This window comes from Chiroxiphia lanceolata, chromosome 6, assembly GCF_009829145.1.
Source record: "Chiroxiphia lanceolata isolate bChiLan1 chromosome 6, bChiLan1.pri, whole genome shotgun sequence".
NCBI classification, from domain to species: domain Eukaryota; kingdom Metazoa; phylum Chordata; class Aves; order Passeriformes; family Pipridae; genus Chiroxiphia; species Chiroxiphia lanceolata.
Window position 1 is genome coordinate 3,687,310 of NC_045642.1, and position 25,767 is coordinate 3,713,076.

At 37.4% G+C, this 25,767-nt stretch overlaps 1 protein-coding gene across 1 annotated transcript in view; it reads right to left on the reverse strand.

Annotated features, from left to right (window-relative positions):
• Nucleotides 1–3,764: 3,764 nt before the first annotated feature.
• PRMT3 (protein arginine methyltransferase 3) overlaps nt 3,765–25,767 on the reverse strand; it is a 61,028-nt gene continuing 39,025 nt past the window's right edge. The window contains exons 13-15 of the mRNA XM_032691512.1: nt 13,641–13,691; nt 13,356–13,443; nt 3,765–4,391 (exon numbers count right to left, since the gene is read on the reverse strand). Coding sequence (XP_032547403.1) covers nt 4,282–4,391; nt 13,356–13,443; nt 13,641–13,691 — 249 coding nt within the window. The 3' untranslated portion in view covers nt 3,765–4,281. The remainder of the gene's footprint in view (nt 4,392–13,355; nt 13,444–13,640; nt 13,692–25,767) is intronic.

The following is a 25,767-nucleotide window of genomic DNA, read 5'->3' on the forward strand; positions in this document are numbered from 1 at the left end:
CAATACCATTAAAAAGACTGCTTTTCCCTATGAAGTTTATTATCTACCTATGAATTTTATAGAAGGTAAAAAAAGTATATCAAACAGTAGGTGTTTAAACTTTTACTAAACCTGGAAAACTGAACCATCTTCAAGTTCCAGTCCAATGATATAAAAGTAATTCCAACTGGATGTTTTTTACACCTATATAATCATATAAGCTCTTCTGCAAATTTGTCTGCAGTGCTCATGTCACTAAAAGCCAGCTTTTCTCTCTGTTTTCCCTGTAATGTGGTATTTGTCTTTTAATTAGATGTCACTACTTCACCAGCATTATAATTTGCCAATGCCTGGATAAACATAATAACATAAAATCTCTTTGTAATTTCTTTGTAAGTTTGTATATTCAGAGATATGCCCATGACTTTATTTTTGGTTGCCTTAAATTCCGTTATTATGCAGTCAGTCAACGCTGTAAAAGCAGTAGCAAATCGTATCTCTAAACCTGTTCTCTAAAAATAAGATCATCATCACTTTAGTGATGTAAGTGAAGTGAAGTAAGCCTTTACTTTCAACTCTTGATCTTCCAACTCCCCCTCCTTCTTTTTCCAGACAGCCAGTCATAGCCAGGCTGTGTCATTCCACTAACCTCGGTGAAGACACACTGCTGCAATTTTTCCTTTAAATAATTTAAACCAGGCACAGAAAATGCTAAGAGTCATTACTACAGGGAACTTCAGGCACTATTAAACAGACAGCAGAGGAACATCCTTGAAAGAAAAGTCTTAAAACCTCACTAGCAGCTTACCTTTTTAAGTTAGCAACTGTATCTCCCAAACCAGCTTTCTGAATCCTCTGTAGAGCTTTATTTGAAATTGAGGTTTTGCTTTTATCTGGATCTGTCTCATTACAGCACATCCCATAGGACAGAATTTAGAAGGTCAAACTGAGGTGTGCACACAAAAATCCTATTAAGAGACCCCAGCATGATGCTCACTCGCTGAAGGGACATTCAGTAGCAAAAGACCAGAAGCTTCCAAGTTTGTCTGTCTTGCTTAGCTGCTCTCTGATGGGTAGAAGCAGGAAGATAGTTTTACAGCTTAGCTAAACATTTAAAAGCACTGCAGAAGACAAGATTTAAAAAAAAAAAAAAAAACCAACACCAAACGCCATTAACATCTAAATAAGAAGTGGAGCTGTGGGAAAATCCAATACTATTTTCAGGTGGATTATTTATCTTCAGGTACTCAGTCTTTGGGCACAGATTTGCAAGAAAGCAGGCCAACCTTCAATTTTTATCTGAATATTAACAGAACTTATATGAATCACTAGTCAATTTTAACACATCTGACCTTGGGCTAAGTATAATGTAAATTACTTAAGCTTGAATAGAGATTGATAACTGCTAGTTAAGAATACTCCTTGAGAAAAGGTTAACTACTGGATTAAACATAAAAAACTTCTGTCCATTCAATGTTCTTCAGAACCACTGGACTTCATTACTAAGCATGACAAAACAGACTTTCCCAATAAAAAGAAACAACCACCAAACCATTCTTAGCCAAACCAGCATTTTTTCTAAATGATTTCCCATTCAATAAAATGTCGAAATAATTATGGGATATCAAAGATAATGCAATAGGATCACAATCACAGTAATTAATCTACAAGCGTATTTTTACAGAAAAACATAGTTTAACTACAAAACATTCAGTGAACCCAATATGAATTTAGAAATATTAGCATTAGTATGTGGTCCTTTGAAAATGCACGGTGCCAACTGGAAAATTTCCATATCCTGCAGTATGGATGTGTACATGATCATGTATGAGTATAAATACTGGAGACATACACATGTACACACTTACATGACACTGCTATTATTTACCACACAGGTTCCTTGGTTTTGCAAATGAAGACACTTTCTCATAGAATATATCATTTTGATATTTCTTAGTCAGGAAAAAGGAAAAATGAAGACTTTGCCACATAAGATGTTGCTGCTAAAAAATAAATACTGTGAGATGAGCAGCTCAATTTATATGAGCTGGTCTAACAGACAAATGCTGTCAGATGACAAGTGAAATTCAGTCTCTCTACAATTTACTTTTTTCTTTCTTTTTTGAATACAGGACCACACACTGAAGTAATAAATTTAGGTCTGAAATTGCAACTATCCCAGTTGTTAAAAAGTATTTTAAAAAAAATCTATACACCAATGACTGCTAAACAGATTTTCTACAACTACAACTGGACTTTATCATCATATCACAAAGGGAATTTAAAGAGGATGTGCACCTCCTCTTTGGCAGATGGGTTTGTAACTCCAGGACAGAGAAAAACAAAAGTTGCAAAGATGAGCAGAAGAGCTGGAAATGTGCGTGCTGAAGTACAACTCTGCCTGTGCATCCTAACATAACCAGCACTGACACACGGAGACCACAAACAAGCAACATGGATAAATCTGCATTAGTGTCTTCACCTTCCTTAGAAAGAAAATACACAAGATAAGGATGATACTGTTTGCTTTTCCACAGCAATGAGTTGAAGCCACTTCTTAAACAGGTCTGCACAGGTCTTAAACAGGTCTGCAGAAGTACTTGATGCCATGACCCTGAATCTGCCTGCAGCAGAGGCAGCTGGAAGACAAGCTGTTACCACCTGGAGAAAGAAATGTTTCCATGAACTATGCAGAACTGATCCGTCCAGCCATTGTCACGGTGGTTCGTTTATTTATTTTTAATTCAGTTACAGATCATTTGCATCTTTGGCCACATCGACCATGTGCCTTAGAATAAAGGATCACATTTTGAATGAAGTATTGTTATCTCTCACTGGACAAATTCAAGGGCATTTCTACTCTTAAGCAGTTACTTTCCACTTTTCTGCCTCAATCGTTAGAATCCTTTTAAAGGAGTATTTATTGATCACATTTCCTACAACACTTAATTCTTAGAGTTACAATTAGGAAATGTAAATAACTGATTGTGCTGTCAGATGAATCCCATATTATTCAACTGCTAGGTTGAAAAAAGCCACCTAAAATTGATGGGTTACTTCCAGGACGCTGTGAGACCCTGTCTATTAGATCAATGTCCACTCATGTATTTAAAGTTCTTTGAAACTCCAAAGCCTTCATCAAATGACCCTCCCTCAGGTTTTACATTAATTAGTCTTTTTAGGACATATTCCTTCTGGTTAATGATAGCAAATTCTTTGTTCTTTACACAGTCTGGGTTTAATTCTTATTTATTTATTTTAAAATAGCATTTACTTTTTTCTTTTAAATATTTTCAATTTAAAAGAAAAATGAAAAAAAAAATTTTTTCCATTTTCAGCCCTGCTACTGAGTTACACAAACTCTCTAAAGGGCTTTGCATGACTCTCCCTTTGCATTTTCTTCCCTTCTTGCCTACTATGGCAACATTTATACAAATATAAAATTTGCAGAAGTATAAAGAAATTCAAGTTGAAGGGCCCTGAACAAGACCACCCAAAATGAAAGCAGTTTTCACACAGGAATGAGTATCTTCATGAAACCCCTCCTCCCTTGAACAGTCAACCCATGACTGTTTAGAGTTTCTGTAAGTCAAACCAAATCCACCCTTTCAGCAATTGCTCTTTGTTTGCAGTATTTTTCCTAAAGTTGCTAAAATACATACTTCCATCCACCTATGCCTCAACAGGCTAGTACAGAAAAAACTGTAGGCACAACTAAATAAGCCATCACTGGATAAACAGGAGAATTTCCAATTACACAGAAAACAAGGAAACTGGCAACTGCATTCTACATCATACTGGGTTCATTTATTTAGATAAATGTAACTGTGTACAACTTTTTAATTACAGAAGTGTATTAAAAATATGGTCTTTGGAATCCCAAAATTAGTCCCATTAGGATTTTCCAGATACTGTTGAGGTGCACATGATTTAGCTTCTTCTTTCATAAAAAAACATTATGCAAAGATTTTGCCAGTGGAAGAATAAAACAATATTTAGAGATCATATTTACTGTTCCTCACAGCAAGACTTCACACTCATTTTTCTCACCCAGTAGTCTCATGTAACCCAAACCCATCTTTCTTGCCTTCCTCACATAAGGGAAGCAGCAGAATCCCATTTTCTTGTCAGCCTCCACGTCCCAGAGCAAAAGCATCCAAACAGTGCTCTCTCAATTCCAGGCAAATTTTTCGTATTCCTGTGTGTGCATACATGCACGCAAATCCAAGAGTTTGCCATTTTGGGATATTTAAAATCAGTTATTTGACTTTAACACCTCCCAAAGTAATGTGCCTAGGTTTTTCACTGGAGGCTGTAGGTCTGCTGCATGTCTTTCACTGACAGGGTTATGAGGAGGGACCGTGGATCCTTTCTGTTTTTGCGGACTGCGATCTTCCCTCTCAGGGCCTCTCCTGCAACAGTTAAAAGGAAATTATTATGGTTACTGCACTGAATCACACACAGTAACAGCAAAGATGCACATGTTGCATGAGAAGCTGTTCCAAATGAATCAGAATTAAAAATGCTGCAAAGGTTTCCTTTAAGTTTTCAAAGCCCTAAGCAAGTAAAACCAACTGCAGTTAAACCTGGTGAGGTGCTGAGTTCTGTTGGATGCTTCACTTCTCAGATGGCTCACCCAAAGAGCTGTTATGCCAAATATTTCATTTGTGACTGGGGAAAATTATATTAACCACCCTGGAGGAAAACCACATAACCACAAAACCTATTTCTGCTGTATATGCCTTGTGGTTTGCATTTGTGCTGCATTTAATTTAAGCTCTAATTGGATAATGTTTTTATCTGGTAGAAAATATTAACAGAAATCTTCATGGCATTTCAAGTATAGACATTATTAATTGCAAGTTTTGTTTTACAAAGTGTCAGGTTCTCTTAACCATAACACCTGATAGGTATGTCCTTCAGTTACATCCAGAGCAAATGCTTTCACATAGAAGGGGAAGAAAATAATCTCAATTTATTTTCAGTCCTTATTAAGACCTTCAATTTAAGGTATATTTGCAAATTTAGGAAAATACAATATAACAAAACACAAATACACAATATGTAAATTTGTACATTTAGGAAGCCCCCTACTGAGCTTCTTCAAACCATCATTTTAAACCCACAAGAACTACATCTAAACCGATGAATCTACCAAACTCATTACAAGAGGGCATGATCCCAGCCTACAGCAGTAGTTCTGTGTTATTCTTCCGTCAGGTTTCCTTTGCCCCATTTCTTTTCATCCCTCACACCAGCCATAGCTACTGTTACTACTTTTCTATCTCACTCAATCCAAAGTATTTCCCACTGTTCATTACCTACTGTGAAATGTTAATGTTCTGCTAAAAAGCTTATAGCAAAAATGAAAACAAACAGCAATTTCATAACTAAGCTAATTTCAAATTTAGGAAGGATTTGAGAGTTCTCCATTTGGCACAATTCTCAGTCACATCCACAAACAGTAAACTGACAGACGGTCACATTATAAGTTCAGGATATTTTGTCAAAGGCTGCAGCATAAATATCAAAGAAAGCTTATCAACAAGAATGACTGGTACCAAGGATCACAAAAAAACCCATATTCTTTGATAATTTTTTTTAATCATTTAACAGTTAGTTGGAGATTCCACTATAATTCCTGTGTAGCTTTGTTATTAGGAGTCAAATGACTGACATAACACAATGCAATTTGCGAAGAATTTTGAAAATGGTTTCACAGATTATTTAAATAGAGATTTGACAGACAGAAGGACAAGGTTAAAAAAAAGGCATTATAGCTTCATCTCAGGTAGGAATTTTAACCCAGTTTGAACATATAGATTTTCAAAACTGATACAAAATGATTTATTTATTTTAATATCCTGTGATAACAATTCAGTAAGACTAAAGAGTCTCTGAGAACCAAAATTCAATGATTTAAATTAATCTATAATTCAATCTTCCAATTTAAAACATTAATACATCACTATAAATGAAGCAAAAATTTAAACATAATTCCATAAATTATAGCTGACTTCATAGAACAGAACATTCAGATTCTGTTTGTAGAGGCAGTTAATGAAACAAAGCATTCCATTCCGTTTTTCTTATGTGATAACCACACTAAATCTGCCTTTCTGAATAAGACTTTTCTGAGGGCTGAAGCAAACAACAGCAGTGCAACCGAGTAACAGAGAGGCAGTTCTGACCAATTAATCAATGTCATGAGATAGAAAATGACGGATGTTTTTCCCCCCATTCTGCTGTCCCAGGATCGGCCTGGAGGAAGCTGGGACTGGGACTCAGCTGCATCACCTTGCTCTTATCACGCTCAGCTGAATGCAAGTAAACCACACTGTGCCATTGCAGTTTGATTAGGACAAAACTGAATCCATTATAATCTTCCTCCTGCATTTTTATTACCCCTCGGGGAGGCCTGAAATTTGTCCCCAAATAGAAAAAGCTGAAGAATTCAGAAGAAATGCTGCATCAGCTTCCTACTACAGGAGAAAATACATCCCTGTGTCCATACTGTCCCACCGTCAAAAAAACCACATTTCGTTACAGGCTCTAGAGAACACCCTGGACATGTGCTCAAACTCAAATCAGTTATTAACATCAGTAGAACTGTAAGCATTGGCATCTGTCACTTCTGTTTGTGCAATACAATCACACACAGGGCAGGCCTGCAGTCTGTGAGCCAAGGTACTTGTCAGTGCAAAAGCCCCATCACTAAGACTGCTCAGGCCCAAAAAATCATGTTTTTTCAGTGTAGAAAGGATTTGATCAAACCCGAAGATTCTACCCAGTCTCCCCTGAATAAATATCCATAACATCTACTTAAAGCTTGAAATGACCCATGGCAATGAGCTTGTAATGTGAAGAACTGCTCTGCCTTTCAATACAACTTGGTGTCTCTTCCCTCTTTGATCACAGAAAGGACTGAGAGAGTTTCCAAAGGCAGTCAGCAACGAAGTTCTTTCAGGTTTCCTTCTTTTCTTCCCAGGGAAGAGCTTTATGAAGCCAACAGAGGGACAAGTAAGAACACAGCTCTCAAATCATTCTTTATTTTGAACCCCATTAATATTTAAGAATCTTATGAAAGAGCTCACTGCAACTGTTTCAAAGAGAGCTGCTAGAAAAGTGCAGTGGATCTGGGCTAAAAACACCTTAACTACTGAACTTCTGGTGAAAAGCATCTTTGCAGATCCCCTACACCTTAAAGAACCACTTCCTTCACAGCCACCAAACAGTAAGATACGACACCACTCTTCACAATAAGGTTGCCCTTGTTGGAGGCTGACAATTTAAACATGATTAAGTTTTCCACTTTAGATTAACTGGACCCACCATCTAATGCAACACTGAGGTCTAGCATGCAACAGAAAAAACAGCAAGTCTCAAAAGCATTGCTCTCAAAGAGATGAGTAGAAAGTGGTTTCCATATCCCATCTATCTTACGAAAAAGAACAACTGAAATAGTCGGGGGGGGGGACCAAGAGCACTTCTCTTAAACTCAGTAACTTATCCTTAATCCTCCCATTCACCTTCTTAAACTGCAGGCACCTGTAGCTGTGCACAGACTGTCACCTTCCCATTTGGCCACTTCTCCTGAACCTCCAGCCCAATGTGATCCAACGAGCAGTTTCTGTTCTGAGCAGTATTTCGGTATTATCCATCTGATCTGTGATACCCTTCTTCCTGGCTGGCTACTTTCATAAACTAGGCAGCTGTTTGCCATCTCCTTTCTGTTCCATATCACTGTTCACCCTCTTCTGAAACTATGCTGAGGTTTTGCTTTTTCAGTTCATGCTTTGAGTATATTCTCAGAAGAGTTTTTGTAACAAATTGTCATGTTCCAACTCCCCAAGACACACTCTGAACCAGGCCGCAAAGAAGTCTGCACTGCCTGAGTAAGGCAAGACAGGCTTGTATGGTTGCCTAGGATAATGTGTATGCACTGTGACTGAGATTCCCAGATAGCTCAGGTACTAGAAAGAGCTGCCACAGGGAATGATGAAGGCCAGGTCCTCCAAAATGTACAGCTGCAGTGGCCAAACTCGCTCACCTAGAACTAGTCTTAATTCACTACTTTTTGTAGTAGAGATCCTAAACTGTATAGCCTCATCCCAAGCTTTCTCTCTTATCAGTAGTGACAAAATTCAGAGAAAACTAGACTGTCATCACTGCTTGAGCCATATCCCCTTGCAGCTGCAGACCTTGCTAAGGGAGGCACATAAAACAGCACAAGAAGTCTATCCAAGTTTTCCTGTCTAGATACAGAATTTCTATTATCTTTCAGTGAGATAGAACAGTCACAGGAAGAGATTCTCTCAATTTAGTGCCTGAAACACACACTTAGAAATGTTTTTGAAAAGTCAGTAGGATCATTTTAAACTGCAGATTTTAAAAAAATACAGCATATGACATGCCAGATTTAGTGCGACCTCAAAATTCAAGTTTTAACTATTACTAGATTTTAAAAGCCAACATCATTTTTGGAGGTGCCACTTGTAAATTAAACAAGTGACAGCATTTCACAGACACCATGTTGCAGCTGTAGACAGGCAAAATAGACACTAAAATCTTAATTAGGAACCAAATTATCCAACTGGGATGCACAATATTGAAGTATTTCAGTGTAGGATCAAAACATTCAGACAGATTAATTGCGCCAGCGTTGTTTTCCTACTTTTAATAATGTTGTCTAGGTAGACAAATCAACATTCTTTGAGTTTGTAAATTTACAAACAGCTTTCCAATTATGGAGACTGGGGAGTTAAAAGATAATCAAGGATTTTAGAGGGGCTTAGTCATGTGAGTTCTGCTTAGCTTCACTGTGTTAGCCTCTTTTAGTACCATAGAAAAACAAATCAAGGTTTTATTTTCACTGCAAGGCAATATCAAGAACACGAAATGCTGACAATATGCTGTTTTACTGCTAATAGAATTCACTTGCATACAGATCTGGGTTTTAACTTAATGCACTGAAAAGATTCTGTGGTCCCTCCAAAATAATTTTTGTAAGCATTTTATTTATTTAGTAAATTCTTGAGACAACCAAATGAAAATGATGTAATTTTTTGTTTACTTAGCAGGAATATTTCAAGAAATGACAAAAGGAAGAGACCATTAATAAGACCATTTTTAGACCATTAATAAGAAAAAGATACTGCTTTGGCATCTCAATTTCAAATCTTCCAAATAAAGACTATTCTTTAGTTCAAGCTATTAAAATGGTTGGTAAGAGAAGCCTTGTAGTCTGTATGGAATCTACAACACAATACTGTTTGTCTGAGAAAACCTAGTTTGTCTGGCAATAAAATACATGGCTTCTTTCTCCAGTTTCTTTAATTTTACTGGTTGCTAAGCAGTTAAAACATACCCTACACGCTGATGCTATTTTGTTCTACTTGACTGTACCTCAGTTTCAAGTCTCTTGTCACAGTCTATGAGGAGGAAAACCAGCTTTCCAGAACATGGAAACCCCCCACTCACACAAAGCTGCAAGACCCATCCTTTGGCTTGCAGTTGCTTCATTCTGTTAATCATTAGAATGGCTCAAAACATTCAGTCTTTTTTATGGCTGAGAAAATAGATCTATTTTTACAACAAATAACCTGGCCTCAAACAGCTGAGAAAATTAGCTGGTTCACACTGCAGAACAAAACAATTTTGCCACGGCATAAAGGAGCATTTTCCAGTTAAATACCCAACAGGTTCAGATATCTGTAAGCTCAACTTCTTTTACAGAGCAAATCCAAATACAATCAGGGCTTTATAACCACTCCAGGCATAGCCCCAAAAGCTATAAAGCATCTGATAGAGACTTTTAGTCAGCCTTACTGTTTTTCTCAGAATTAAAAATCTGAGGGAACCATTTTTCTTTACTGGGGAAAAACAGCCACTGCCCTGTCTGAAAGATGCTTTCAAAACAAGAAAACATTTAAAATACATTTTATATCAGGCCAATTCCTCTTTCACAACCTACTAAAATGCTAAAAGCAAATGCCACCATGGCTACATTGGTAAGATTATTGCAAGATTCAAATCATATAATTTCTATTTATTTATTGAAAAAAAAAGAGCTTGCCATTCTGGTTTGGATCAGCAATACTGTAGCCAGAGGACTACGGAAGTGACCACCCCCCTGTTCACTGACAAAATCACACCACAAATCCCGTGTTCAATTCTGGGCCCCTCAGTACAGGAAAGACATTGAGGGGTTGGAGCATGTCCAGAGAAGGGAATGGAGCTGGGGAAAGGTCTGGAGCACAAGTGTGATGACGGGTGGCTGAGGGAGCTGGGGAGGCTCAGCCTGGAGAAAAGGAGGCTCAGGGGGGACCTTCTCATTCTCTACAACTCCCTGACAGGAGGTTATAGCCAGGTGGGAGTTGGTCCCTCCTCAGAGGTAGCAAGCCACAGGACAAGAAGAAATGGCCTCAAGTTGCACCAAGGGAGGTTTAGATTGGACATTAGGAATAATTCCTTCATGGAAAGGGCTGTCAAGCATTGGAACAAGCCACCCAGATGTGGCAGATAATGATATGGTTCAGTGGTGGTCCTGGAAGTGCTGGGTTAATGGCTGAACTCAGTCCTAAAGGACTTTTTTCAAACTAAATGATTCTATGAACACATTTAGTCACAAGTGCATTTTCTTTGCTGTTTCTCCTGTTGCCATACATATTTTTCTGATTATAAGAATTTACATGGAGGGTTGATGAGTACTGGTAAGCAGAGGGATGGATGTAAAGCTGAAATGTTCAAATGACGCAAATGTTTTTAATTTAATACAGTTACTTTTGTCTTCCATTAACTTGCATTCAGAAAAGTCCATTTGAAGACAAAGTTTCCCCAAAACTGGAGTGGAGCTCAGTTCAGTGTGGAGGCTGATGCAATGTACAGCAAAAATAGTAACAAGCATTGTTGGTTCATTAACAAGTGGCAGATAAGAAACAGTTGGAAGTGCAAATATAAATATAAATTAAGTATACTGCAAAATAAGTTTGAACAGTTTATTCAGCTGATAAAATGGAAAGACTGAAGAAACAAAAAATATGGTTAACCACAAATTATCAAGATGAATATTCAAGTCACTATTCTGACAAGGAAAAAAAGATAAAAAAGAAAAATAGGGAAATCTGCACTTCAAACATGTCTTAAGGGAAAGAGATTTTTGGAACAAGGAGAAGGATCAATGTCAGAGGGAATGGTTTTCCAAGAAAATCACCTAAATTAAGACGTTCCTGTATCAGGAAGTGCCTTCCACCCTGACGGGTTTGTGCCATCTGTGAACACCAAATATCCCAGAGAAATTAAAACTCGGATTAAAAAAGAAAAGGAAGCTACACCAAGAGTTTCTCTCAGAATCTTCTCTAACACTAAAAGCAATAGGTAGAAAATCCTAGATTTAAGTGGTAATTTTACATAAGGTATAAAACCAGACAATGGTAAAAGGATGAGAAAGGGGAACTCAATTACAAAGAGAAGGGGACAGGTAGAAAGAAAGAGAAACATAGCTGTAACAAGATTTGTTATGGGAATAATTTCAAGAAATATGAACTAATAAAAATAAAGGAAAAGAGTTATAGCACAAGTGATTTTGAAGGTCAACTGGGTCGTGTTCACTGCTTCAAAGCACACTGTTTTTGCAGTTGTCTTCAGAAAGTCACCGCACCTAGACCAGAGATCTGAGTTTGAGGCACCACCTCCCAGTAATTTCACACATTTGGTAAATGTCAAAGGATCTATGTAATATGCATATTTTAACAAATGTCATTGCACTTAAAAAAAATTCACTTTGCACTCTATGACATTGAAATTTAATGAGTAGCAGCAAAGGAGACCTCAGTCAGCCTTGTCTAGAAAGAGAATCTGAAGAGAACACAAGCCAAGTACAAATGCATCAAGGTACAGTTGTATCCCTAGAAGTGACAGGGCCAAAGAAATTGCACATAAAAATTATTTAAGAATATAAAGTTGAAGCATGAAAGACAGAAATGATTTGTCAGATAACACTGACCACAGTGCCTTTAGGAAGGAAGCTCCTGGTTGCCATGGCTGACAGCTGGAAGAGGTAACTGTAAAAGCAGTTTAATTGAGTGCAGATGCTGCTCTCACCATTGTATACTGATCATTAGGTATGTTAAAAGAGACAATATTCCATCTATGTCAATACTTCTCTATAGCACCTCTAAGCCTTTTGACCTCAAGTGTTTATGCAGCATCCACATAACTTTTTGCATGCTTTCCCCCCAATATGTCTGATCTACTTATAAACTGTTCAGGTCAGAGCCATGTATTACCATGAGTTCATTAACCAACCAGCAGAAATGAGCCCCATTCTGAGCTCCTCCCATGGTCCTGCTAGTCTGTAAAGAAAAATGGCCCTCAAAGATGACTAATTCACCACTGGGTAAGAGTTCGACAGTGGTGAGTAAATATCTAATTGCTAAGTGGACAAAAATAAAATAACAGCATAAAAATGTAACCACCTCCTTTGATCATAAAAAGATTATGGAGAGTCTGCAAGAAAGTTCTATAGGAATACAAGGCCAAGACTTTTAATTCTTGACCTGCTATTCTATGATGGTCATGAATATATTTGTGCCTATAAAGCAAGAAATATTTGACTACTTGTATAAAAATGTACATTTAAGACTTTCCAAATAGAATTAATTAAAACCACTAGCAAGCATCACTTTAGTCTTCAAAACCCTACTTCAGCAATTTATTATCTGAATGTTATGTTATCCCTATTACTTGCATCAAATTCCAGGTGAAACTTATTACAGTACTTAACCATTTCATAAAAATTTACAGTGTACCAAACCAACATATTTGATACTTCAAATGGATCAAGTTCATGGCTGTGAGTTCTTTAAAATTGTTTTCAATTTACAGAGGAATCCCCCAGTGGCAGGTACAAGCCATGCGTATATTCATGATGCATTTGACAAATACAGAATAGTTCAGGACTGCTAAGGAAAATACTGTGCAGTCACTTGACCAATTTGATACTTTGGAATATTAGCAATGTTAAAATTAGGAGACTATTAATAGCAGTGTACTGGTCTTACATTTTTCTGCCTCATAAATGCTTTGATATAGAAGTTTTCTCACCAAAGTTACAGTATAGAGCTATACAAGCAGAAGATATATGCCCACTTACATACTTATGCATACATTTATGAGTGGTTTTAACATTAATTTTGTACAGATAGATACCTTCGGTGCTTTGCTGAGACAAAAAAATTTCTTCAACAGTAGCTGAAGTATTTATTTACTAGTTCTTTTTAACATTTATATAGTTTTTAAAGTATTTCAAGTGTAAATTTAATGGTAACAGCAGTGTAACACAACCATTGTTGCACCAGAACTGAATTTAAATATACCTGCTTCTACAGGAATTGGTTTCTCCAGGAGAAAAACTGTCTGTTTCCAGTGTGTTTTGGTACACTGGGGACCAGTTGAAAACGAGACCTGCAATGGAAGAGTTCAAGAGTTTGATTAAGAACAACCTTTTTGATATCACACCACATCAATCATTCACCAAACACACATGAATATGAAGTCTTTGCTACAGCAAAACAGATTCTCTGCCAAACACCTTGAGGTAGAAAAAAAATACACCACCCTCACCTCTCAAAGACATTTTCAAAATGCATAACCCCAAATACCTTGTTGTGACAGTTCTTCTCAAAAAATATATCAAAGTAACCAGCAACTGCCTATAAAAAAAAAAAAAAGGAAAATGTAAATACGGTAAAGGAATAATAATGACACTCAAGAAAAAAAAATCTATGATTTATATATACATTTATGGGAATTTCTACTCCTTTTCAAGCATTTACCAAGAGGAACAAGCTTATATTTAGGATTTCTAGCATGCTTGAAAGTGCAAGGCAAAAAAATTAAGCTGCCATCACACCTTTGCTCTACTTGAGAATATTTAGCCCATTGTAACTGCATTTTACTACATATCAAATTTTAGCATAAGCTTCCAAAATAACCCACACATCTAACTGCAACTAGAATCATACATCAGAAAACAGCCTTTCAGATGTGCAAACCCACAAGCATAAAACTCAGTCCTTGCCCTGTAGGGCTCCCAGGACCCTCAGTAAACACACACACATTATGAGGGAATTGCATGACAAATTCACTCCTTGTGTAGCTGAACAGTATTTTCCACAGAAGCTCCCTGTTAACAGAGGCAGAGCACAACCAGGCAGGGAATATTTTTCTTCCTCTACTACACACATAGATAAGGAAAAAGATTCATAAATGCTTCCTGCTGGCCTTTCCAATAGCTAATAGTTTCTAATTGTAACTCTCCATAGGATTCCTCCTCTGTCCCTCCTGCCATCCCACTCCTAACCTCAAGAAGAGCCTTTCTTTTCAGTGCCTAATTCAGCAGTGGGATTTCCAGTTTGAAGAGGAAAAGAAATCACAGAATGGTCTGGGTTGGAAGGGATCTTAAAAATCACCCAGTTCCAATCCCCTGCCATGGGCAGGGACACCTTTCACTAGGCCAGGTTGCTCGAAATCCCACCTAACATGGCTTTGAATACTCCCAGGGATGGAGCAGCCACAGCTTCTCTGTGCCCAGTGCCTCACCACCCTCAGAGGGAAGAATTTCTTCCAATATCCAAGAGATACAAAATATTCACATACAAAGCAGTGTGCCTACAATTTTAGTTACAGAGCTTTTTAATGCTGGACTGCTTTTTTAACAAAAAAAGCCTTGTGGGAGTCCCAGAAATTCAAAGTATTCAAATAAACAACTGGAAGATGCTAATAACAGAGTATCCACTCCAGTTTCACCCCTGAAATCCTGTCCATGCTCACCTTTATTTGCTTTCTGCTGTCAAATGAGAAAGACTGAAGTGCCTCAGATCCTGGGCCCAAGGCAGCTGTGCTTTTCTATTACATGACAGCCTGGAGAAATGACCCAGAATAGAGCTTTTGAGTAACTGCAACCACAGCTGTGTTAAAGTTATTCAACTGGGGACTCCTTGCATCCCTGTCACGGAAGGGAGGGATTCTCCCCAGGTCAGCTGTAGTGCACTCAAACAAAATATGTACCAATTCAATGATGGAAAGCCTGTGCCATGAAAACCCACTGAAAACCACCTATTATAACCTCCCTCTCACTGCACCAGTATTTCTCTCCTACTCCAAGATTAGGAAACTGGTTGTTCTGAATAGTTAAAAGGATGAGTCCTGTAGCATGCTCTTCATATAGATTCACACATAGATTGTGAAGTAAAAAGAAAGTCAAATATGCTTACAAAATTAAGGTATTGGGCTTTATCATTATGAAATATATAATCTGAATAACAGCTAGGCCATTCTGGTTTTTTCCTCTCTAGTCTAAACTCAGAACAGATTTCACCAACACAGTGGAGAATACAATGTGTTAAAGCAGTAAAACAATGCTAAAGCACCTATGTTGGCTTTGAGACCAAGAGCACTCCAGAAAAGCCTGGTAAGTTCCAAATTCTAACCTGGCCAAGGAGTTAAAAAAACCCCAAAACTATGGAGACACCAACAGACCTTCATGACAAATGAGCATCAGACAGTGTAAACAGTGACTCTTCCAGTCCTTCAGTAAAGTCGTATCACTCAATGCTGAGAATCTCATTCCCAAGTGAATTACAGCCTTGCCTCTAATATGCCTTTTTGAGTAAAGATTGAGAAGGTTTTGACAAAGTTTTATTGACCTATCAGACTACTTTTATTGATGCACAATGTTTTCTGGATGTTAGTCAGAGATCTACTAAGCCATAAAAATATTTTTCCATCATCAGGTCAATACTGCTGGTATGCTTACAAATAAGACCTAAGATAAGATCACTGCAGGAAAACAAGGTTGTGACAACAAAAACACATCGAGGAGAAAAAATCTGGTTTCCAGAGAAAACAAGACAATCAAGCCACATCTTGGATCAAAAAGCTAAAAGCTCCAAGCAGACAGACCACAGTCAAGCATCTATACACTTGGTAACGAGAGGTAACAGAAATACCCTATATGCTACCCTGAGAAAACTTCCCCACACTACTATTTTTTGGGGACAAGCTCGGGTTGAAAAGAAACTCAGTTACAAGCAAAACTGTTCCCTGCTGCCTCCGGTGTTCAGGGAAACAGGCTTTGTATCTTCTGTAAATGACTAGGATAAATAACCATTTCATAGTAACAAGTTTCTCTATTTGAAATAACCCGAAACACTGACTTTGAGTATCTAATCAAGAGGCAGTAATTATTACGTCATAAAGACCACCTTAATCAGAGGTCCAGGGATGACAGAGAGCGAGAGTTCTACACTGATACATTAATTTCTTTTTGTTATGTTCTAAAATGGATAATGTCCTTTGAAATAATTGTTGAGCCAAAAGAAAGAAAACATAGAAAAATATTTTTACTCAAGTTCCTAAGGATAAGCTCCTGTGAACAGCTTCAGGTATTTCCCAAAATTCTGTCAGTTAAAACTGGGCAGTGGAGGCATCCCAAAATCAAAACACACACTCCAGTGAGTTGTGTCAACATGCAACCCCTACACAGTCCTACATAGCAAAACAGAAATTATATATTTTAAGTTAAATACATAGAGGAGAGAGTTTGAATGATGTTTTGAAAACTAACTGTAAGAACACATATTGCAATTGAGAAGTCTAATGAGTATCTTTCATTAATACATTTTCAAAATGGTTTTGAGCCAACTAAAAGAATCAAACACTTGGTTTGATGATTTTTTTTTGTGAAATTGGTTACAACTATGCAATTTGCTTTTAACAAACGTTTTTAGGCAACCTGCCATCACTTATCAACACTATGTTTAATCTCCACATAGCAATCTCTTCCCTCATATTTTAAACCTTTGGGAAAACAAGAAATCTAACACCAAACTCAGTAGTTACTGACCACTTGCAAAATTTGTCTAGTATTCCCTACAACAGCTATTCTACAACCCAACTGCAGTTGAGAAAATATAGAGTGAAAAAGCACAGAGTAAATATATGCCACTTTAATGCACCTATCCTGTGGCTGACCCTGTAATATAAGAAACTAAAAAAGTTTAAAACTGCAGTTCAACAGAAACACAGTTCTTTGCAGATACTGAGGGAATAAGGGTAAGCTCAAGTCTATGCTAAAGCCTCCCAGTAACTCCAGTCTACATTAACTACCTTCTTCTTTTCCTCTTTTTGATTTCACATGGAAGATTTCATGTGTTAGATTACATGTGTTTCCCTGTCAGTAACATCCCTTTGAAAGGTATTCAATTTATCCAAATTATAGATTATTTTCATGAAGTAAGTTCAGTTTTATTTCTGAACTGACACCCTACATTTTTAAATTCACCAGCTCTTTTGAAAAAAGGGATTGTTCTCTATGGTCCTCTATAGCTTATGTACATTCCTATGCTCACCTAAACACTAAGCAATGCTTAAATTTTCAACTATACTGTTGGTGTTTTGAGATCTTTCTGCTTTTGAGCTGTTCTGTCATATTTGGCCTGCCCCAGGCCTAAGGGATCTCAAGCCAGCTATACAGGTACCCCCAGACTCATTACAAAGAGCACACCTGGCCTTCCTAAAACCTATCAGGTAATTCTGAAGAACGATAAAAGCAACTGGGGCAACTGGCTGCTCCTGGATGGATGAGTGTATTCTTCACTGAGTATAACAGCAGCTGGAGGGCAGAGTCCAAAAAGCAGTGGCAAATAAAGTTAAATACAGCAGGACCAGGGCAGTGATCAACCCTCTGCTCTCAGCACTGGAGAGGCTGTACCTCAAATCCTGTGCACAGTTTTGGGCCCTTCACTGCAAGACAGACATTGAGGGGCAGGAGTGTGTCCAGAGAAGGGAATGGAGCTGGGGAAGGGTCTGGAGCACAAGTGTGATGAGGACCAGCTGAGGGAGCTGGGGGGAGAAAAGGAGGCTCAGGGGGGACTTCCTCACTCTCTACAACTCCCTGACAGGAGGGGAAGCCAGGTGGGGGTCAGTCTTGAGGAAACGGCCTCAAGTTGCGCCAAGGACGGTTTAGATTGGATATTAGGAATAATTCCTTCAAGGAAAGGGCTGTCAGGCATTGGAACAGACTGCCCAGGGAAGGGGTGGAGTCACCACCCCTCGAGGGATTTAAAAGTCATGCGTATGTGGCACTTGGGAACATGGTTTAGTGCTGGACTTGGCAGTGTTGGGGGAATGGCTGGACTCAAAGATCTACCAATCCAACCTACAGGATTCCATGATTTAATGCCTCTGGAAAAGTACTGAAGGATACAAAGGCAATGCTTTATTATTTGTCCTCTCAGTGTTTTGCAAAAAGCTTTCTATAAAGCATTAGAATTTCTGCTTCTGCATGAAGCAGCAGGAATCACAGAATACTCTGAGTCAGAAGGGACCCATGAGGATCATCAAGTCCAACTCTTAAGTGAATGGCCCATACGGGGATGGAACCTGCAACCTTGGCATTATCAACACCACGCTCCAACCAACTGAGCTCATCTGTTTGGTGCTCTCCTTGAAAGAGCTGTGCAAAACTAAAGTGTCTGGCAGCACTAAGAAGTCTGTTTCAATACACTCAAGAAACCCCTAAACCAAAACAACCACTATCACTTTTAAGGTATATTAGTGTAAGCACTGCACCCCTCCAGAAATGATCTGGTACCCCACATTAACATACTGGGAAAAGGAAAAAAAGTGTCTGAAGTAAAAGTACACGCAGATGATGTTTTCCACAATTTTACAATCAGTAGTCTTGTATACTTAATAAAAACAAAATCTTACAAATCTAAAAACCAACACAAATCAAAGTTGAAATACTTGATAATAATAAGCTACTATAAAATTGTGGGTTTGGTTACTTACTATCTTCTTTTAAGGAGTTTATATCTTCCCTCACACCTTAGCTTCATTCTCTTTCATTCATTACTTGTTAGTGCACAATACATACCTTTTATTTTCAAGTGCCTTTCAGAGAAATAATTCTGTAAAAGTGAAGCTCAAAATATTTTCCTTTCATTTCACTTTTGAACACTACCACAACTTGCAGTAGCTATAATAATCACGAGCATCTATTAAATATGCAATACTACAAACTAAGATTTCCAATGTTTACAGCTTGAAGGAAGATTAAGTCCTCCCCTCTTGTTGTATAATTTATCACATGCAGCAAAATATGATGAAAACAAAAATCACTTAACTGGCACACTAGAAGCAATCACAGACACAAGTGTATTAAAATGAAATATAGGGCTGGTCAGATTTTCAGTAAAGGTGACATCATTTTTTAGAAGAAGTCAAACTAAAGAAAAAGAACACACAAATAACTCCCCCATAAATTCTAGATTATGTTTTACAACTACTGACTTCGTTTCTTTTTCTTCTTGTTTGTTTGTTTGTTTTTAAGCATAATGACAACAGTTATTTCTCCTACTGTAACTTCCCTCATCTTTTTGCTCCACCTTTGACAGTTCATTTACAACTTCACCAACAACTAATCAGTGAGAACTTAAACCTGCTCTGGAAAAATCTTTCAAGTGGTAGTCTCTTGAATACCATGAAAGAGAAAAACAAAAATAATGACTTCTAAACTGGCAATAAATAACTACAGCTCGAGCCTGACACATGCTCTAATCTCAAAGGATGTTAAATATTAGGAAACACTACCAAAATATTATTCTTCCTGTTTTCCAATAACTTGCCAGGAGAAAAGCTGAGCTATGAGGACAAAAACTCCAACTCCAAAAGGAAGTCAATATATTTACCCAGACAACTAAGAACGTGTAATAAAGAACAAAGGAAACATTTAGAAACAGAAATACATTACTGAAACTGCAAAGCAACATCCTAGAAAGGTCAACAAAAAGCTCACTCAACTAAGAATAAAAGACTCCTGAAATTAAAATAGCAGCCACTAACTTCTACCTGATTTTGTCAAACCCACATTTTGATGGAGAGCTCATGCAGCTTAAGGTCTTCATCCATCACTGAGGGTTCCTAAGGTGTTCATGCAAACATAGGAAAATCCTGTCAATTAAGCACGTCCTCCCTCTCACTTCTCTTCAACCTATTTCTTCCCCCACGGATAAATAATTTCGAGACTATTTTTCTCCCCATTTATTCACATAACATGTACCAAATATATTAGTCACAAAAAGCCTTAACATATGTAATAAATGAGTATTAGTACGTATAATTTATAGTCTTCCACTTACAGCCCTTAGCTGAAATGGGAAAAAGAGTCTAAATTTTAATTCAAATATATCTGACACAAAGGCTTTTTTTCCTAAAGAAAATGGCTGGCTCTGCATGCAGCATTTTAACAGGACAAAACAAATGAGACTGCTTCTTTCCTTGTGAGAACTCAAAGGCAACCTTACCAATTCACTTAGGAGCAAGGAAATTAAAAATTATCATCATCACTATCACCTACAGTGAGTAATTTATCATTCTTGCTCTTCAGTAGTATCATGTTCCAGCAGTGAGTGGCTACAACAAATACAATTAGACAGCTGGCCACAGAAGTGGGAGATAATGTGCTTTTGATGGAGTTTATCCAAGCATGGAGATGGAATGTTTGTCGTCCACGCAGCAGAGTTGCTGCGTTTTTATCACAGGGGAAAGAAATCCCTGGCTATTAAAACCCAATAATTTTGTGTTTTAAAGATTAAGAATCTGGAGCTCACCGCAGAGGAGGCTACAGATAATAAATGAGAAGGAGAAATCCTGCTTTGTAACATGGTGGAGTAGTATTTCCTTTACTCAGAAATCAGGCATTCAAGGTGTGTTTAACTGTGGTACTCAAATCCAGATTTCCAACTTCTAGCTAAAAAAATTAGCTAATGTGAGAACCAAAGACTCCTATGCTAATACTTATTGTTGGCTCCGAAGTGGATGACTGGACGTGAAGAAATGAAACCATCTTAACATTTAAGAAGAATTTAGTCAGAATAATTTTCTCTAGTCACCTTAACTTCCATTTCCTTCCTGAAGGTTTTAATACATCAGTCACGTCCTCTGGTTCATTATCCTTCTTTCACCCCCTTCCTCCCTCCCACTTTTTATACACATCCCCTGCTCTTTGACAACATCTCCTGGGAGCAATGAAGAGATACTGCCATTTTCCTCTCAGGGGATATTGTTATTCAGCTAGGAAAGATCAACCTCGATGGACTCACAGGGGAAATGCTCACAAACAAAAGAGAAAGTTTGTCAATTGATTTCTATACTGAGGGTAATCACCATTATATTTTATCTCAAAAGCTCACACAGTGATCAACTTGGAATACAATTAATGGAGTATTTTTCTAGCAGCATCTACTGACTGATATAAGCCAGATGTCTCATTAAAATCAGCAGTGACAAACCTTAGCTCTTTACCAGCAAAATGCACTTTTGCAGCCTAATTAAATTTTTTTTTGGCCATTATGTTTGTAAGACTGAAATCAAGCCAGTTTGCAAAAAAGTGCTTTGGAATGTTTTCATATGATTCCATGCAACTGTTACATGCTTTGAAAATCTTCAATCTTTGAAAGCTAATACTGATAAATAAAATTAATGCTGGAAGATACTGCTTTGTGGCAAACCATGCCAGGAATAAAGGAAAAATTAACAGAAACAATATGTACTTTGAAAAAAGCCATAACTAAACCCCCCCATAACTTTTGAAAGACTGAGTATCAGCCACAAGGTCATATTTAAAATACTCTTTTTTGCTCAATCATTTCATATTTTTCAAGTTCATTATGATTTTTTTTCTTGGAGACTTGATAATTTCTTGAACATCTGGAATAAAAAGCTATTTAGAGTCTTAAGCATTTTTAAGGATATGACTCAATACATTGCAGGATCATCTGCAATACACTCAAGATGCACCTACAGCAAGACATGAGGCTGATCTCTTAGAAGCACAACTTAATACTCTGATAGGTCCTTTTTTTGGTGATACAAAAGTATGAGAGTAATTTCAAATAATTTATAGGTGGGAGGACAGATAGATCAATTTCACACAAGCTCATCTCACTGTCTGGGCTTCATGTCCTCACGACCAGAAAAAGTCAGCCTATTGTCTACTGAGAAAGAGCCAAGGACAGATTTTAGAGGAATTTAACATTTTTTTTACATATGCAGGTAATGATAGGACAAGGGGGTTTTAAACTAAAAGAGGAGAGATTTAGATTAGGTATTAGGAAAAAATTCTTACTGTGAGGGTGGTGAGGCCCTGGCACAGGTTGCCCAGAAAAGCTGTGGATGCCCCATCCCTGGAAGTGTCCAAGGCCAGGTTGGATGGGGCTCTGAGCAACCTGATCCAGTGGGTGGCATCCCTGCCCATGGCAGGGAGGTTGGAACAAGATGACCTTTTCAGTCCCTTCCAACCCAAACCATTCTGTGATTTTGCCACAGAAATGTGAAGTGCAGGCTCTCCTGCCTGAGTGATCCTGGGGGTGTTCCAAGTCATAGTCAGAGCAAATGTGACAATGAGCTGGTAAAAAAATCTGCATTACGGTTCTGATTCCTGCCAGCTTTTACAACTTACTGTCCTGTTACCATAGCCCTGCACACAGGTTGATGGGAGGAAGCCACAGACACTTCTGTGGCTATTGCCTCCAGGGCTGTCAGCTCAAAGTTCCGCTCTGAAACCATTATGTTACATACTCCAACTAGAAGACCCCGTAACTCTTTTCTCTGAGTACTTGCTAAATTACTTCCCATCAGTGCAAAGCTGCTGCAAAAACAAGTTCAGCAACAGCAACCCTGCATTCATTCTGTGTTGCTGACACATTTCAACGTAAGAATGTCTACCTTATGCTGATCTGCAATAGGATCCCCAGAAGAATTAACAGATCAATGTGCACCCAAGTTTTCCACTTGTTTGGTTTTTAAAGACAGATTACTCCACAGAGAGTTCTGGTTCTCATGGTAACACTGGTCTGATATTAGTTTTGCTGTTGATGGCAACAATGAATAAGACAACCAAACCTGTTTCCACACTTCTGTGGCTGAGAAAAAGCTGCTTTGAAATGAACTTTAGGTTGTGAGTTTAAAAAACCCAGATATATACAAGTATATAAGGATGGATTTCCAAATTGCCATTTTTGTGGAATATTTTATTGTAAATAAAACAAAAATATTTTAAAATGTTTATATTTAAAAAACCAAACAAACCTGCAGAAATCATAAGAGACAAGTACAGAACCATAGAATTGTGGGGAAATATAAGCAACTTTCTCTTTTTGTGCAGAAAATGAAAAGCCAGTAGAAAAACAAAACACTTAAGCAAACAAGAAAAACATTAAATATTATTTTTCAAAGGACAAATTGCAATCTTAAAGCATGTCCTCAAAAATTCTCAACATAAATAATGGACTTTTATTGTTCATTTACTGCAAGGTTAGGCAGCCTGATATGATGGATGAACTGTCAACTCTCAACTAAACTTCTACAATCTATCATAGAAAGACTGGAAATTTCACTCAAAGTGTCAATAAACCTAAATGATGAAGTGCAAAATACTTTACAGCATTCTGATCATTTTTTAGAACCTGCATTTGCTGTAAAATTTCAGAAACACTGCTCTTCCCCCACTTCCCTCCCCTTCTCCCTGGAAGTCATAAAATGCAGGTATACATCTTGATTTATAAGTCAATGATACCACAGAATCACAGAAGAGAAGTGAAGTTTCTGTAAGAGTGTGGTTCTGGGGAAAACAGTATTTATAAAATAAGCTATTTTACTTTAGCCAAACATCAAAGATGGCCAAGATTTTGTGAAGATTTCTGTTGAATCGGTTATTTAAATGTGGCCATATTAAGAAAATTAAACCAGGGCTGCAGTGGAGCTTGATCTCAAGTCAAATCTGACCCTGCCTTGAGGTAACTAGAATTATCCTATGATTTGATGACAACTAAAAACAGGAGGGTTTTTTTTTTTGTGTATGCACAATAAAAACACGCAGATTTCCATTTAATAAAACCCAAGATGTTACTGTGTCTTTACTTAATTTGGTGATAATTGACAAATAAATATGAAGTATTTGTATGCATCTGCTAATTCAAAATTATAACAATGATTTTAACTATATACAGGGGAAAATTTCACTTTATGACAGCAACAAACTCTTACGCAGGCTCTTAGCAGAAACACTGGCAAATGCAGCAGCATGGACTAACACCTAGACTCATCCAAATAGGAATTACTTTGATGTAGGCATCCAAGATTTTGTTATCAGTTTAAGTGGTTTACATCATACAGAAACATATTCATTGTGTGTGTATCAGATGAAGTCTGTATCTCTTCTTATACATGTGCAAAAGCCAAATAAACCACTTCAGGTAGACTTAATCACAGTATATTAAATATTAGCTAACAATCACCATTTTAGGCTGGTAATTGAGATGTGACTTAAATCTAAGCATGAAACTCCAGTAAGAGTTCCAGAATACACTAGACTGTAAGAAGTTTAGTTTTTACTACAGATCTCAGAGCCTAATGCAAACTTTTGTCAAATTTGACGAGGATATTTTAATAAATTGCAGAAAGCATTTATAATCTGTACTGAATATAAAAGCAAATTACTGAGACAATAAAACTCTATAAAAATTAGGCCATCCTGCCTTTGCTTATAATGTAGTGTTTAAAAACTCAGTGCATTACTTAGCCAAGCTAACACCAGACTTTGTCATCTGTACCTCATCTTTATCCCAACTGTCCTGCCTAATGGCAACACCACAAAAATCCTTCCACCAAAAGAAGCAAGTTGTGCACCATAACTAAGTCAAGTCATAAAGGTTTCCTCACAGAGGCATCAATCTAAACACTTTTAAATGTTCATGTTGGAATACCTAATTTATTTTTAGCTTTAAACACATTCCTAACATCTTTGTTTCAGAAGTCACTCACACCCTCCCAATGAAGTATGTTAAATAAAAATATTTAGGTATCTTCCCTGACTCGTACTTCAAAAATGGAACACAAAATACACAACACAAATTGCATGAGCCCTTGAAGAGGGCCATGTTTCATTAATCAAAAAAAATCAGTGTTTCTCTGTTTTCTCATAACTACCAGATACTGAATGATGAAGAAATGTCATAGAATGAATGTGTATTTATGGGAATTCATACTGAACAAGGTAGGCACAACTTCAAAGAAGTGTTTGAAATATGCCCTAGTACGGAGTTTTCATTTAATTCTAAAGCTCAGATTGAAAACTTTCTTTCTTTTCTTTCTTTTCACACTGACTAGTGTCTGATAGACAAAAACTCAATTGAGTGATATCACACTCAAGTTTCCTGAGATTCTTCACTCTATTTAATGCAGCATAATCTGTAAAACTAAGATGAGTAGTTTGTGCTCACTGTAATTACAACTCCCCTCCAACCGAATTCCACAGCCTTTCTAGAATTAGTGTTCTGTTGAACTAAGTCACAATCATTTACATAAAATGCAAACACTAACTTGCATACAATAAATAAAAAATATATAGTAAAAACCTTGGTTATCAGATTCAGATTCTAATGCTGTATTTGTTCCCCCCAGCTTTCACATCCAAAGTTCATGAACCTTCCTGTTGGAGAAGCTCTCTTTGCCATATGAACTGCTGGGTGTTTAACACACTAGCTATAATCTACACCTTTCCCATTTCTACTTTGTTTTTCACATTTTTACTAAACTCAGAAAAGCTCTTCTGAGAGCAGTGACTGCATCATTCTTGAGCACAGGAGAAACAACATGTCTGAATAGAAAACTTGTACTTCAGAAAATGGGCTAGAGAACAAAACAGAATGATTCTAATGCTAC